The sequence below is a fragment of the Spermophilus citellus genome, assembly GCF_964194105.1.
Source record: "Spermophilus citellus genome assembly, chromosome: 17".
Taxonomy (NCBI): Eukaryota; Metazoa; Chordata; class Mammalia; order Rodentia; family Sciuridae; genus Spermophilus; species Spermophilus citellus.
Window position 1 is genome coordinate 63,641,984 of NC_138199.1, and position 13,958 is coordinate 63,655,941.

Here is a 13,958-nt window from a genome sequence, read left to right on the forward strand (position 1 = left end):
CCCAGAGCAGAGGTCAAGCAGAGCTTAAGTACACTTTTTGGAGAGGGTGGGGGGCTTTGCATACATCAGAACAAATCACCATGAGGCGCGGGGAAATTGAACAACAATTCTGATACATGATTAGTCCATTCATTGGCGGGAACAGTTTGGGTAGGGGTGATTGGTCACTTCTAAGTGGGGTACACATTCAAACTGATTGGTTCTGGGGCCTGGATGCCTACGTGCCATGTTACCTGGAGCCCTTAGCTATTAAACAACCAGGGAATCAATAGAGATATTTACTGAGCAGGTCCCGCATTGTCCTAACGAGTTTACAGAGATTGCAGGTTCCGGGGATAGCAGGGGAATTTAACAATAAACTTTTACCTTTTAGACCAGGCCTTGTAATCTAGAAGCTTTACAATGCCCTAGTCTTTTACACTTTAACTCAGACTTTTGCAGCTTAGAATCAGCTTAGAAATTCTACCTTTACATTTCCAGTTCTGTACGCCTTGATTTATCTTTCTGTAATAACATCCTTTACTTCTTGGCAAACTTGAGGAGATCTTCCTTGGGCAATATTTAGGGAGCCTGCTACTCAAGTATTCTCTTCACCTTAGATATCCCGGTCCCAGTGAGACCACCCCAACCTGAACAATCACCAAGTGCCTATTAGACTAAATCACAGATGCATACTTGGTCAGCTTTTTTGCCTCTGTAAACAAAAGACCTGAAAAGAACAGTTTTTGAGGAGGAAAAGTTGATTTGGCGCTCACAGTTTCAGAGGTCTCAGTCCATAGAAGGCCGACTCCATTGATCCAGGCCCAAGGTGAGGCAGAACATCATGGTGGAAGGGTGGGGAGAAAAAAGGCGGCTCAGGACATGCCAATCAGGAAGCAGAGACAGCTCCATCACCAGGGACAGAATATAAACCCCAAAGGCACACGCTCCCAGTGACACATCTCCTCCAACCTCTCCTTACCTGCCTATAGATACCACCAAGTTAATCCATATCCTTTGATTAGTGTGCTGATTCAAGTTCTCAAAACCCAATCATTTCACCTCTTAAAGTTTTTCTGCATTGTCTCACACATGAGCTTTTGGGGGACACCTCATATCTAAACCATAACATACCTCATAAGGACAACCATAATTTGTAGAAATAGAGTAGTTAGAGTTTCTAAGCAGAAAATGGAATTCCTTCACTCTTGTGTTTTCAAGATTCCTTCTTTAGTATGTTTTCTATGCCAGTCGCATAATTTTGCAGAGCAATATATATTTTCTTTCCTTCAATCCTTATGTTCTAGCTCCATCCAATTTGTGTACCTAAGTATTGGGTATGAGAAAAAGCTCCTTGCTTGCTTGGTGCTCTCTCTGTGTTTCCTCACCTATACTCAAAATAAGCATTGAAATTTATAATCAGAATCTTAGGAACTTTTTCCTCTCCATTTGCATCTCAGGAGGAGAGGAGGTAACTTGTTTTTTTTTTTCAAGGTCCATACTTTTTAATGACTATACAATATTCCTTTGGGTAGATTGCCTTCATTTATTCAACCATTCCCCTATAATTGGACTTTGAGTAATGTTCAATTTTTAACTCTTAAAAATAACACTGTGATGAACACATTTGAGTGTAAATTTTTTCCATGTTTAGCTTATTCCCAGAAATAGATTTACCAAGGCAATAGGCAGAACAAATTGTCTTGGGACACTGAATTTTGGTACAAATTGTTTTGGGTCACACACACACACATACACACCCAAACACAAAAACAAAAATTAAAAAAAAAAAATCCAAAGATATAAAATAGAGTTCTCACTGATGGAAAAAAATTAAAAGGAAATAGGTGGAGTGGCCAATGTCTGAAAGAAAATAATAGTAGTCAAGGAAGTAGCCGGTGAGTCACCTCCCCTGCTGTTAAGTCTCCTCAGGTGAAGAACTCAGCAGATCTGCCTGTGCAATCCTTCTTTCAAGCAGCAAACGCTTTGGTTTTCCTATGATAAAGAACTTGAACACCACAAGCCAGACACTTTTCACCTTAGCCTTGTTTTCCAAAATACAAGTTCCCTGTACAATTAACCAGCAGTTTTACATCTGAGGAACGGGAATGATCCCTCCTCCCACCTGCTTTCCACAGCCACCTCCAGCAGGCTCCGGGCTCCTTTCCAAGGGATGAAGGTCATGGCCATGACTTTTTTCTGGCTGTCTCCAGTTTGAAGTGCCTTCTCTCTCCCAAGCTGCTTGATCCCATCTGAGGGCCACCTTGCTCAGGTCTCCATCCCCCAGTTACAGAATTCTCTCTTTTTCATTATCTCTTCTTGCAAAAGTCACCTACAGGGACTTTCCATGGTGCTGTAGTTCTGCTTTCTTTTCAAGGGTCTGTTTACACTTCCCCACGGTGCTGGGACCAAGGACGGTACCAGGATACCACCTCCAGTTTTCAGATAGGCCTCTTCACACACAGTCACTTCCCTGTTCAAGGTTTGTTGGGGGGTACAGTAGTCGGCTTTGGAATGAAAGTAGAGATGGAGCATGCTTCTCTCGTGTGGGCCTGTGACCACAGCTTGTTGGTGGTTCTGCAGAGATAAAACCAACAAGACAAATAATGCATTGCCCACTGGCCCCCTCCCTTGGAGACAAGACTAAGAAACAAAGGGGGAAGGTGGAAATGGTCTTTCTGGGTCTAGACTCCAGGACTGCTAGGAAGGGAGCAGAACAGAAGTGGGGGGTGGGGGAAGGGCACCTCATAGGGTGCTAATCCCAGCTTCCTGTCCGGATTTTCCTTGACTGCTGCTCAGGGCCTATCTTAGGATGGTCACAGCTGCCGAAATAGATCTCCCGCCTCACCTGTTCTTAAGCAATGGAGACCTTGCTAACTTCCTGTCAGAACAATGCATGCTTTGGTAACTGTTCCAGTATATGGGACAGGACTGGGGACCGCTTATCCACCTAAGAGGGGTAGCAACTCACACTGGCCAGAAAACAGGGAGAAAACAAAGGAGAGATAAGCATCTGGCCACCCTTTTTGGCCCCAGCCCCAGCCTCTTTTGCGAATCAGGTCAGTGTTTCCTTCCTGGTCATCTTCGGAAACCACTCTGTTTGCAGAGGGCCCCTCTCCTGATTGACAGAGAGGCAAGGGGCAGATCCTGGGCTGTCTAGCTCAGCAGACCCTCACTCCAAGCCTGCGCACACAACATTCTCTATTCCTGCTGAACTCATCAGCTGAGTTTGAACTCTGGGACCAGCAAACCAAGGCTACCCAGCTACTCCTTCATTCATTCAACAAACATAGGCCCGCTCGGGTCTAGTAGTGAGGGTGAAGAAGGCCACAAGATAAAGGGAGGGAGGGCTGAGGTTGTAGCACGTGTGAGGCCCTGGGTTTGATCCTCAGCACCACATAAAAATAAATAAATAAAATAAAGGTATTGTGTCCAACTACAACTAAAAAAACATAAAAAAAAAAAAAAACCCACAAAACTTGAAGATAAAGGGAAGTTTAAGACACGAAGTCTTGGGAACCCTGGCCTGAAGAAGGGCCTCCTGGAGGCCAGACCGACAGAGGTAGGACCCCACCTCCTTCTGGGAGGAGGAGAGGAGGGCTGAGGGCAAGTCGCCCAGGGCAACTGGGGCCTGGGCGGGCCGGCACCGGAGTGGAAGTCCTCCTCCCTTGGCGTCGCTGGCGTTGCCAAGGTAACCCTGACCCGCAGACGCTGGCCATGGCTTCTGGGCCTGGCGGGAGCTGGGGTAGCGCCCCACCGCGGAGTGCAGACCCTACGGTGAGGGCTGAGCCTGGGAGCGGAGCCTGCCTTTACCGGGGTGGGGAGAGCGGCGCTGGGGAGCCGCCCCTGGAGGGGCTGGATTCTGGAGGGGATGCACGGTGGGGGTGAGGAGAGAGACCCCAAACAAGAGGAAGAGACTGGACAGGGAGGGAGAAGCAACCCATGGGAGGAAGGTGTTGGGGCTCTCGCGACAAGCCCCATCCCTTCCCACCTGGTCTGAGTCTCCCCGCCAATGTCCCCAGCCCTGGGTGACCGTCCTGCAGTCCCTTCCGTCGGCCGTCCCACCCCCGCCCCCGCAGCCGGGCCGCGTGAAGGAAGGTGAGACTCCGGGATCACCCTACTGTGCCCGCCTCTGTCCCCCACGTTCCCTTCTCCAGGTGTCGGGGGTCCGCGCTGCCTCACCTCCGCTTCCGCTGGAGGCTGGACTTCAAGATAAAGGCCTTGGGATCGGGAATGGGTGAGGGGTCGGGGCGGGGAGATGGCGGGAGCCGGGTTCAGCCGGCTGAACTCTTGGCCCCTAGACTTGCTGGAGCTGATGATGCTGCAGAACGCGCAGATGCACCAGCTGCTGCTGAGCCGCCTGGCGGCGGGGGCGGCGGGGGCGCTGAGCCCCAGGTCAGACTCGCCCAGCGCGCAGGTGAGTGGGGCTGGGGCCACCGCCTCGCCCATCTGCAGGCCCTGGGTGATCCAACTGGGGTTTCTCCTGGGGAAAAAGTCCTGGGCGAAGAGGCAAGGAAAGCCAGCCCACACTTGAGTCCCTTTGGCATGCACTTAGGTGTCAGGCCAGGTGTAAGCCTCCATGCCGGGAGGGTCCCCAAGACCACACAGATCTAGTTTTCAAGGAAGTTTCCCTGCAGTGCAAGCCCTGCCCACTTACAGGCACCGTGGACACTGTTGCCTAGCCTAGACTCAATTGGTATTTGTCCAACAAGTGAATGAATAAACCAACGGCTGTGAATACTGCCGGCTTTGGCATGGCTGGTCTAGGAAATGTAGGCAGCATGCTCACACCTGGTGAGGGATGGGAAAGGGCCATCCCTCCTTGGAAGAGGAGCGGAAGCCTGAGAACCAGCTTTTGAGAGCCGAGTAGGATTTTGACGTTGGTGAAGGGGGTGAGGGGTAAACCCACCCTCCAGGGATGGGCAGGGGGGACCTACAGGATAAGTGCTCCACATCACTGAGGGGCACAAGGCAATTCTGGAGCTGAGAGTGAGGCCCAGCGCAGCTCAGTGGACTCCAGGCCTCCGCTCTGGAGTCACCTGGATTCTTCCAGCCCTTGCTCTACCAGTTATTAGCTGGGGGACCTTAGAAAAGTTGTTCAATCTCTTGGAGCCTCAGTATTCTTACCTGTAAAATAAGGAATAAATGTCTCCAAAGTGCCTTGCGTGATACAGTAAATGCTCAGTAGCCATGTTGAAAGTACATATCTGGAGAAAATAATGTAGATGAACAGAGGAGTGGGGGTAGGAGAGTCTGATCCTCTGTCACCATCTCCCCTTCCCCTTTGCACAATCCTAGGTCTACCTAGAGGACCAACTGGAAGAACTGCAGGAGGAGATGGACACTCAGGAGGAAGAGCCTTTGGTGTTCCACCACCACTACCTGCCCTGTTCACCACCACTACCTGCCCTGGGATCCCTGCCACTCTGGCCAGCCCCTTTCCTCCCCCCACCCCCACATCAGCCCCTCTTGCAGGATGCACCCAGGATTCAGCACTGGCCTCCTGCCTCCAGGAAAAGGGGGACGTAAGTGAGGCTGAGGTCTGGGCTCTATCAGGTTCCTGCTCTGGGGCCAGGCTGGCAGAACAGGCCAAGGGGATTGTGGGGGAAGCACTGGAGGCCGCTGAAGGATCTTCTTTTCTCTCCCCATATCAGGAGAGCTGTGCCACCGCCCCCACCCCCCAGTGCCACAGGGACTGTGGGTGCAGATGTACCTCCTGCTTCAGGTAGGGGGCTGGGTAAGTGGGCAGTGGGAACCCAAGCCCAGGAATGGATGGGGAGGCCAGGAGGGCCATGTGCCCTGTGTGGGCACTGATAAGGGCACTGGACTGTCCCCTTCTGTTTTCCCTCCTTGGAGTCCACTGAGGCAGGAGGGAGGCAAGATGGGGGTACTATCTCCTTAGACTACTATGATGCTGAGAGTATGCTGTGAAGATGGGTGCTCCTGGGGACCATGCCTGCTTCAGTGCAAGACAGAGAATAGCCTGGAAGCTTCCAGCTGCCCCTGTGATGTCTGCCAACTCTGCATCCACGCTGACATCCTTTCTCACCATCTCAACCTCAGCCAGGCCCTCTCCTCCCTGGTGGATCAGCCCCTCTCTACCCACTGTGGGTTTTTTAAAAAAATATTTATTTTTTAGTTGTAGTTGGACACGACATCTTTATTTTATTTATTTATTTTATGTGGTGCTGAGGATCAAACCCAGGACCTTGCACGTGCTAGGCGAGAGCTCTACTGCTGAGCCACAACCCAGCCCTCCACCCACTGTGGTTTTTAACTGGACTGTAAGCACTCCTTCTTGCCCCTTCTGGGCCTGAAACCCAACCGTTTCCTGCCTGGACTTGGGGCAAACCCAGGTGCAAGAGCCCCAGGCCCACCCTTGTCCCTCACTCCTCCTTCTGGAATGACAAAGATGGTGGGGCTGCCTTTTGGGCCTAATAATGGGTCCAGAGAGAAGTGGAATGTTCTGGTTTCCCCAGATCTTTGAAGGCCGCCTTGAGGGAGAGAAGGGCCCACAGTGGTAGGGGAGAGGCTAGTGGGGAAGACCCTGGAGCTGAGCCAGTTCCCTTGAGTCAGAATTGTTTCCAGCTCTCACCAGGAATGATCCTAGGGGACCTCGGGCCAGGTGACAGCAGTGTCTTTTGCCTCACAGGTCACATTGTTTCTCCCCCTCCCCCAGTAGGAATTCATCACTGGGGGCCAGATGGGGTTGGTGTCTGGGAACTGAGCCTGGGCCAGCAGAGCCCTGGAAGGCCCCTGTGAAAGAGAGGACAGGAAGAGACTGAGGGCACCTGCAGAGGCAGAAGTCCGTGCCTGTACCTTCCCCTTCTGGGCTGTTGACTGATATCCCAGGAGCAGACATGGAGGACACAGGGTTACGGCCGGGCGTTTGTATTCAGGCTCAAAAAGGAAATGTCGTCAGAGTCCTATGCTGCTGTCATAGTCCTTCAGCCAGGGCTGGACCACAACCCTGAGGAGCCATGCTGAGTTCCAGAAGCCACCAAGGCAGTGGCTTCGCAGCTCACATGTGCTGCACCCGGAAGACCTGGGGCAGCCTCCGCCAGGCAGCTCGTACCCCATAGGTGCCCATCCGCCTCTGGCGCCAGTGCTGGCCGAAGACAAAGCAGAGCAGGACGGACATCACAAACAAGAACAGCAGTACCGACACGACTGTGACAATGATGACCATCTGGTTTTCCGGCGGGGGCTCTAGGGAAGGAGGGGGTGGTGGTCTTAGAAGTTCTCAGGTGCTACGCATCAGCTCCACCCACTCATCCACCCAGCAGTCACCCTGGTTGTCAAGAGGAAGGGCACGTGGTGCTTCTTCCAGAGTGGCATCTAGGAGAAAGGTGACCCAGGCCTCAGACCACCAGTGAGACCTCTGTGAGACTATGAGGGCAGATGTCCCCTTGCTAGCAGCTCCTAAGACCAACGTGTAGCTGAGAACCATGGCTTGGAGGGTGGCATCGTGCAGACGAAGCCTCCCCAGGTAGGGCCCTGTGAGTTCTGGACAAACAGGCTCCCTGTTGACAGAGAATGCTCTAGCCATCGAGAGTCACGGAACAGCTGTGCCCCAGGGACCTTCCAGGTCAGGCAGACCAGCCTTCCCACTGCAGAGAGCAGCCAAGGGCAGAGACGGCACATTGCCTTGGTCAAGGTCACACAGCTCACGAACAGCCAAGCTACTAGCTGAGCTCTCCTGACTTCTGGAACAACCAGGGTTCTGGCTGGGACTTGAGAGAATCAGGGAAGACGGGGAGCAAAGGGGAGCCCTCAGGATTACATGTGCGCCCCAATCTGCCTGAGAATGGGGCTAAAGGGCTAAGAGGGAATGCTATCTCCCTTCCCCTCTGCCCTTGGGGTCCCCTTACCATAGACTTGAAGGACCTTGTTTTCTGAGATGTTGCGCAAGATGTCCCCCCCACGAGACCGCAGGTCCAGCTCGGCCTGGCAGGAGAAGTTCAGGAGGCCATCCTCTTTGCTTGCCGTGCTGTTGAATGTGACTCTGGCCTCCTGAGGGTCAGTTGCTCCCCCACTAAAGGTCTGGCTGTGCAGGGTCTCCTTGCCACGGAACAGGGTGAGGGTGAGGCTCTCGAGGGGCTTCACAGTGGGCACCCTACACTCAATAGTGAAAGGTTTGCCCAGGGTCACCCAGACGGGCTGCAGCTGCAGTATGATCTGCTTTGGAAATTCTGTGGGGGTGAAGGAGGGAGGCCTGGTCAGGATGGGGGTGTGTCTTCACAGGCCCTACCCAGCCAGGGCCATCTCCTGTCACTGTGGTGTTCCAGGAATTATAAAGGAGGATGTGGGCTGGGGTCTGGTTTGTGAAGAGAGGAGGAAAGAAGAATTAAGCTGAAGGATGTGCCGGTGATAGATTAGTGGATGTGACTTGGAGAATAGACAACATGGAGGTGAGCTAGTGTCTACAAAGAAAAGGTCCAGAAATTGTACAGCTAACTGGAAAGATTAAAAAAAGTTTGGGTCTGTCTCCTTCCTCTCCAGTTATTAAAAAAAAAATTCAAAAATTAAACAGCTGGACGGAGAAAGGAAGAGCTCATTGGCACTGGGCACTTGAGGAACTGAACTGCGAGGTTCTGTTAGGGGTGAGGACTGCAGACCAGCCTCGCTTCTTCAGGATCAGGTTCCCGACTACTGACGGGGCCTGTGGTGGGACCTGGATTCCACTCACTCCCACCCCCACCCAGCATCACCTGTTGGTTTCGGGACATTTCTCTGCACATCTGGATCCTCTGATGCTGGTGATGGGGAGGACCTCAGCGATACCCCCCAGAGCCAGATGTTGAGAGTCCTGGCCTATCTGGAGGGTTTCCATGGCTCCTGGGCAGGTGTCTGTGGGTGATGGTAACCCATTTGCCATGGGCTCTCAGGGTAAGATAAGGACACCGAGTGGCACTCGACCTTCTCCTTATGAGGTGAGAGCGTGCCCAGGTCTTCTGATGGTCCTCCACCGATGTCATGGAGGCAGGCTGCACTGGCGGCTGAGTGGGGGCAGGGCTGAGGAACACCACATTGAGAAATGACTGTGGGATCTGCCTAAGTCCTGGCTGGCTGTGCTCCTTAGAGCAAGGCTCAGGACCTGGGGGCCTGCTGCAAGGATAGCAGGGGCTCAAGGAGTCCTACCCAGGGTGTGGGCAGATCTGAGCCCATTGTCCTGTCCTGATCCTTGTCACCCCAGGAACCCAGGGAGGTGGGGGCTGTGGTGGAAGGCCCCAGGGGCAGCACCCTGGGGACAGCAGGGCCTGCGCACAGCCACTCACGGTACGTGCTGACGTTGAGACTCTTTGACTGCTGCTCCCCAGCACAGGTGAAGTAGCAAAAGAGGACCGTGTCCCGGGAGACATTTGAGATCCGAAAGGACTTCCACTGAGGCTGCTCCTCCAGCAGAGTCTTTTCCAGGGTGGTCTCCAGGCCTCCCATAACGGGGTTGGCACAGCTGGTGCTGCAGTTGACTGTCCTGGACCCTCCATTTTCTACCACCAGCCTCTCTGGCCATGTGTGTACCTCGAATGCTGCCTCACTAGACTCTGGAGGAACAGAAGCATCGTGTGGTGAATGTCCCTGCTGCCCTGCCAGCAGAGCACCTGCCACCAGGAGGCCAGGGATAAGGGCCGTGGATGGTCCCTCTCCTCCTCCCCCAGTGCCCTCAGGCCTATGGCTTCTTGGCTAGATCCCGGAGGCCTCCTCCCAGCCTCTGGGTGTTCCTTCCTCCCACCCCCTCTGCTCCTCAGCTGCAGATTGGCCTTCCTCAAGATCCTCTTCCATCTCCTTCAAGGTCCAGCTGAAAGCCCCCTCCTCCCTGACAGCCTCTCTGAGAATGGAGGTGAGCTCTAAGCTGTGCTCTCTGAGCCGTGGCCTGGGTCGAGCCCCTCCCTCCTTCCTTTCCTTGTAAACTCTTTTCAAACACGTGCTAGGGGCTGGGGCTGGGGCTCAGTGGCAGAGTGCTTGCCTAGCCTGTGGGAGGCACTGGATTCTCAGCACCGCATATAAATAAAAAAAAAATAAAGGTCCATCGACAACTAAGAAATATTTAAAACAAAACAAAAACACCATCTGCTATGTGCCAGGCACCATGCTAGGCTCTGGGGACTCAGCAGTGACCAAAGTAGACCGAGAGCATTTGGATCCAGACCAGCTGGGCCAGCCTGTGTCCCATGCTCCCATCTCCCTTGCACGCCCCGCTCAGCCCGCAGCGTGTGGCATATGACGAAATGGCAAGAGAGGGGCGTTGGAGGTGGGTTGCACTGTGTGTGAGTCGGAATTCGCCACCGGCTGCCTGGGGGCTACCTGTCCCTGAGCCTCGGTCTCTTCCTCATCAAATAGGCTAGTATCCCCTAGTTTGAAAGCACCTGGCCGACCATCCAGGGCCAGGGTGCTCAGCATATGGCAGCCACCTCCCTTCCTAGTCCCCTCAACCCACTGAAAGAGGTTTCATTTTCACTTTGACTACCATGGCCAGAAGGTGATGTCCTCTGCTGCCCCCTACGGTCCCCTAGGCCCCCCAGCATCCCTTCACCTCCTGAGCCCCCCACCCACCACCACCATTCAGCCTCCACGACCTGCCATACCACACACCCCAAAGCTGTGAGGTCTGTTCCACCTGGTGTCCAAAAGTCTAGGACCCTGCCCACAGGGACCCAAGGACAGGCTGCCACAGTATCCTGTGCCCATGGTGGAATGAACCCCATGTTCAAAGCCTCAAAAACTACAGAGCCAGGACCTCCCCCTTCCCTGCCTGAATCCGGAGAGCAGGGCAACACCCCACCCCGGGCAGCCATGTGTCAGACCCGCTCACCTGAGCAGCAGAGCAGGGCGAGAAGGGTCGCGTGTAGGCCCCAGCGACTTAAAGAAGACATGTCCAGCTGGGTCCACGGGTTCCCAGGGAACAGCCGAGGACTGTCTGGAGGGAGACGGACGGTTCAGCCAGGGAGCAGTGAATGGAGCCGCAGCCCCAGATTCCTAGCCTTCTGTGAGCTGATGACCGCATTTCCTCTCATTATCGGAGCTCCGGAAGCCACGTTCACAGGCCAACTCCCGGGCCTCTAGGCCTCCAGGCCTCCAGGGTCCGCAGGCAGAGGAAGTTGGGAAACAGCTGATAAGCAGGGGAGGAACCTCTTCTTCCAAAGCCCCCTGCAAGAGTGGGGCGAGGGAAGGCAACACCTGTGTGTGTGTGTTCACGTGTGTGCACACGGGATCCCTGTGGACTGTGTGCACAGAGCTGAATGAGGCCTCCAAGGTGCAGATCTGGGGAACCCCAAATCCCACAAGACACTTTGTTGAAGTCTCCTCTGGGAAGAAAATATCCAATCAGGGCACCCGGTCACCACAGCAAAGGCGAGAGAGACCTGGGCTTTTTAAGGAAAACCAGGCAGGAATTTGAGGTTCCTGCAAATACCCAGCACGTGTGTGCATACCCCTCCCGCTCAGCTTCCACCTTAAACCTGTCCCGACTCAGCTAATTAAGGGCCCATGTGAGGCCCAGAACCTTGGGAATCACAGCCCACAACAGTCCCCAGAGGCCCAGGCCCAGGAGAGAAGGGATCTGTGTGGCCTCAGCCTCCCTTTCTGGACCCAGCCTGCTGACATTCCCTGCCGGCTCCAGGCAGGGTCTTGGTCTGGGGGGCTTGGGCTGAGGGGCTGCAGCCTACCTCTAGGGAAGCTCCTGCTCCCTTCAGGGGTCCAGAAGCAGGACACAGGTGAGGGCTGGACTCTGATGGACCAGGACCTTCCCAGGTGGATCTTGCTCTCCACATATCCTACCTTTGCTCTCCCAGTTCTGTCCCAGATCCCCTGGGACCAGGCTGTAGTTCCCCTGATTTCTCAGGGAACTCCAGTTGGGGCCTTTAGAAATGCAGGCCCCAGCCGGGCACAGTGGCACACGTCTGTAATCCCAGCAGCTCAGGAGGCTGAGACAGGAGGATCATGAGTTCAAAGCCAGCCTCAGCAAAAGTGAGGCGCTAGCACATGGCTACACCTGCTACAGGTTGGTCACTGTCATAGCACTCCACAGTAGAAACTCATCAATCCCCTAACTTTGTAAGGTAGAGCACTGTTACTGTCCTTGTCTTACAGATGGGGCACAGAACAATTAAGGGACTTGTCCAGGTTTACACACCTAGGAGGGGGTGAAGTGAGACCCTGTCTCCAAAATACAAAAAAGGGCTGGGGATGTGGCTCAGTGGCCGAGTGCCCCTGAGTTCAATCCCTGGTACAAAAAAAAAAAAAAAAAAAAAGATATATAGATAGATAGAGAGAGAGATAGGGAGAGAGAGAGAGAGAGAGAGAGAGAGAGAGAGAGAGAGAGAGAGAGAGAGAATGCAGGCCCCAGAGGTTTAGGGAGTCAGGCCCAGCTCTGCTCCTGGACTGAGAGGGCACGGGACCATCAGCACTTCCCTCACCACTTAGGCCAAAGTTAGTGACTGCTCTGCAGTTATTCAGTGTTGCCTTTCTCAGTCTGAGTCCAGGGGAGTCTCTGGAAAGGGATCCTGGGCTTTGGAATGATGCTGGGGGAAAGAGGCAAAAGTAGGAGGCCGGAATCCCAGCCAGGAGGGGTCAATTCCACTCAGGGTTGGCAGAGTTCTGAGATCAGGGAACTCTCCTCTTACCCATGGGGCAGTCGCAGGGGGGCGCCCAGGGGCTTGACCAGCAGGGTAGGGCCGGAGGTGCGTTCAGTGGAGACTCCCTGGCTACCACTGTACTGCCACCTCGGTATGCAGTGGTGATGTCATTACCTAGCACATGGCTGCTACACGTTGGTCACTGTCATAGCACTCCACAGTATTAACTCATGAGTCTCCTAACTTTGTAAGGTACAGCACTGTTACTGTCCTTGTCTTACAGATGGGGAAACTGAGGCACAGAACAATTAAGGGACTTGTTCAGTGTTACACACGTAGGAGAGAGTGAAGTCACCGTGAGCGAGAGCCAGCTGTCTTGTCTGACGAACGAGAGCAGGAGGACGGTCAGGGGTTGGTTTCCCAGAGACCCTCAGGAAGGAGAAGAAAGAAAGAAGGCCAAAGGAAATTACTGGGCAAGTCTCTGGAACAACATATTTCTAAACAAACAAGAAGGAGGAGAAGAAGAAGGAGAAGGAGGAAGAAGAGGAGGAGGAGGAGAAACCAATAAACACTGCTGGGAACCAGAATGGGAACATAAGCACTGTTAGGTGCAGAACAGGCTGAACTATGTTATCTGCAGGGCAGGCTGAACAAATGTTAGCTGCAGGATGACCCACGCACTCAAACCGCCCTCTGTCCTTTATCACTGCGTCAAAGCTGAACATTCAACCCCCACTCAAGGCTGAACACTCGACGCCCCCTTGTGCCAACAAGGCAGCTTGCAGACCTAGAGGCCCCGTTAGATTTGGGCTATAAAAACTCCCTCCGGCTGGGCCCCTCTCTCTCTTGCTTTCTTGCTCTCTTGCTCTCTTGTTCTCTTGTTCTCTTGCTCTGTCTCTCTCTCTCTTGATCTCTCTGTCTCCCTTGCGCGCATGCTCTCCTCTCTCTCTCTCTCTCTCTCTCTTTCTCTCTTTTCTCCTCTGTTGCACTGTTGCAAAAAGATCTCTTGGTCGCTCCGAGTGTTGTGATCACTTTCCTTTCAAGCACAAGATGAAAAAGAAGACGATACAAATTCACACAAACACAAAGTAGAGGGGTGGACAGCAGGGGCTGGAGAGAAGAGAAATGAGAGTTGTTTAATGGGTCATTAGAGTTTTGTAAGATTGATTCTGGAGATTGGTTGCAAAACAATGTGAACATATGTAGCACTACTGAATTGCACATTTTAAAATGGATAAGTGGTACGTTTTATGTTATGTGTACTTTACCACAATTAAAAGTAAAAAAGAAGACTTACAAGGTATGTATGCCATGAAAAATGGAACCAAGTAGACCAAATCTTAGAAAAAAAAATATATGACTTGCCAGATGTAATTTAGGAAGAAATAAAAAACCTGAATGGTT

The 13,958-nt window shown here is 53.1% G+C and overlaps 2 protein-coding genes and 1 long non-coding RNA gene across 7 annotated transcripts; 1 reads left to right on the top strand and 2 right to left on the bottom strand.

Annotated features, from left to right (window-relative positions):
* Positions 1–1,455: 1,455 nt before the first annotated feature.
* On the bottom strand, positions 1,456–4,301 carry LOC308636705. Its single transcript, XR_014019467.1, has 2 exons — positions 4,162–4,301; positions 1,456–2,556 (listed from the first exon to the last, which is right to left on the bottom strand). It is a non-coding gene; the product is annotated as an uncharacterized lncRNA (long non-coding RNA).
* PRR29 (proline rich 29) lies at positions 3,527–6,543 on the top strand. Of its 2 annotated transcripts, XM_081272346.1 has the most exons (6): positions 3,527–3,756; positions 4,002–4,077; positions 4,281–4,396; positions 5,278–5,504; positions 5,634–5,704; positions 5,882–6,543. In XM_081272346.1, exons 1-6 carry the CDS (start codon positions 3,697–3,699, stop codon positions 5,908–5,910), a joined length of 579 nt encoding a protein of 192 aa, XP_081128472.1. In that variant the 5' UTR covers positions 3,527–3,696; the 3' UTR covers positions 5,911–6,543. The 2 variants fall into 2 exon arrangements, with proteins under 2 accessions (XP_081128472.1, XP_081128471.1); XM_081272345.1 differs by having other exon boundaries at positions 5,634–6,543.
* An 11-nt stretch (positions 6,544–6,554) lies between these two features.
* ICAM2 (intercellular adhesion molecule 2) lies at positions 6,555–10,978 on the bottom strand. 4 transcript variants are annotated; one of them, XM_081272341.1, is made up of 5 exons: positions 10,793–10,978; positions 9,258–9,524; positions 7,851–8,171; positions 7,270–7,401; positions 6,555–7,188 (listed from the first exon to the last, which is right to left on the bottom strand). In XM_081272341.1, exons 1-5 carry the CDS (start codon positions 10,851–10,853, stop codon positions 7,001–7,003), a joined length of 969 nt encoding a protein of 322 aa, XP_081128467.1. In that variant the 5' UTR covers positions 10,854–10,978; the 3' UTR covers positions 6,555–7,000. The 4 variants fall into 4 exon arrangements, with proteins under 4 accessions (XP_081128467.1, XP_081128468.1, XP_081128469.1 ...); XM_081272342.1 differs by having other exon boundaries at positions 7,270–7,317; positions 10,793–10,977; XM_081272344.1 differs by having other exon boundaries at positions 7,050–7,188; positions 7,270–7,339.
* Positions 10,979–13,958: the final 2,980 nt, after the last annotated feature.

Excerpts from the sequence above, each read along its gene's own strand:
- PRR29 (XM_081272345.1), top strand. The coding sequence starts at position 3,697 with ATGGCTTCTGGGCCTGGCGGGAGCTGGGGTAGCGCCCCACCGCGGAGT. Across the intron at positions 3,757-4,001 it reads CGCGGAGTGCAGACCCTACG|CCCTGGGTGACCGTCCTGCA; the intron begins GTGAGGGCTGAG and ends CAATGTCCCCAG. Across the intron at positions 5,505-5,633 it reads GCCTCCAGGAAAAGGGGGAC|GAGAGCTGTGCCACCGCCCC; the intron begins GTAAGTGAGGCT and ends TCCCCATATCAG.
- ICAM2 (XM_081272341.1), bottom strand. The coding sequence starts at position 10,853 with ATGTCTTCTTTAAGTCGCTGGGGCCTACACGCGACCCTTCTCGCCCTG. Across the intron at positions 8,172-9,257 it reads TCTCAACGTCAGCACGTACC|AATTTCCAAAGCAGATCATA; the intron begins GTGAGTGGCTGT and ends TCACCCCCACAG. Across the intron at positions 7,402-7,850 it reads CAAGGTCCTTCAAGTCTATG|GAGCTGCTAGCAAGGGGACA; the intron begins GTAAGGGGACCC and ends CGTTGGTCTTAG.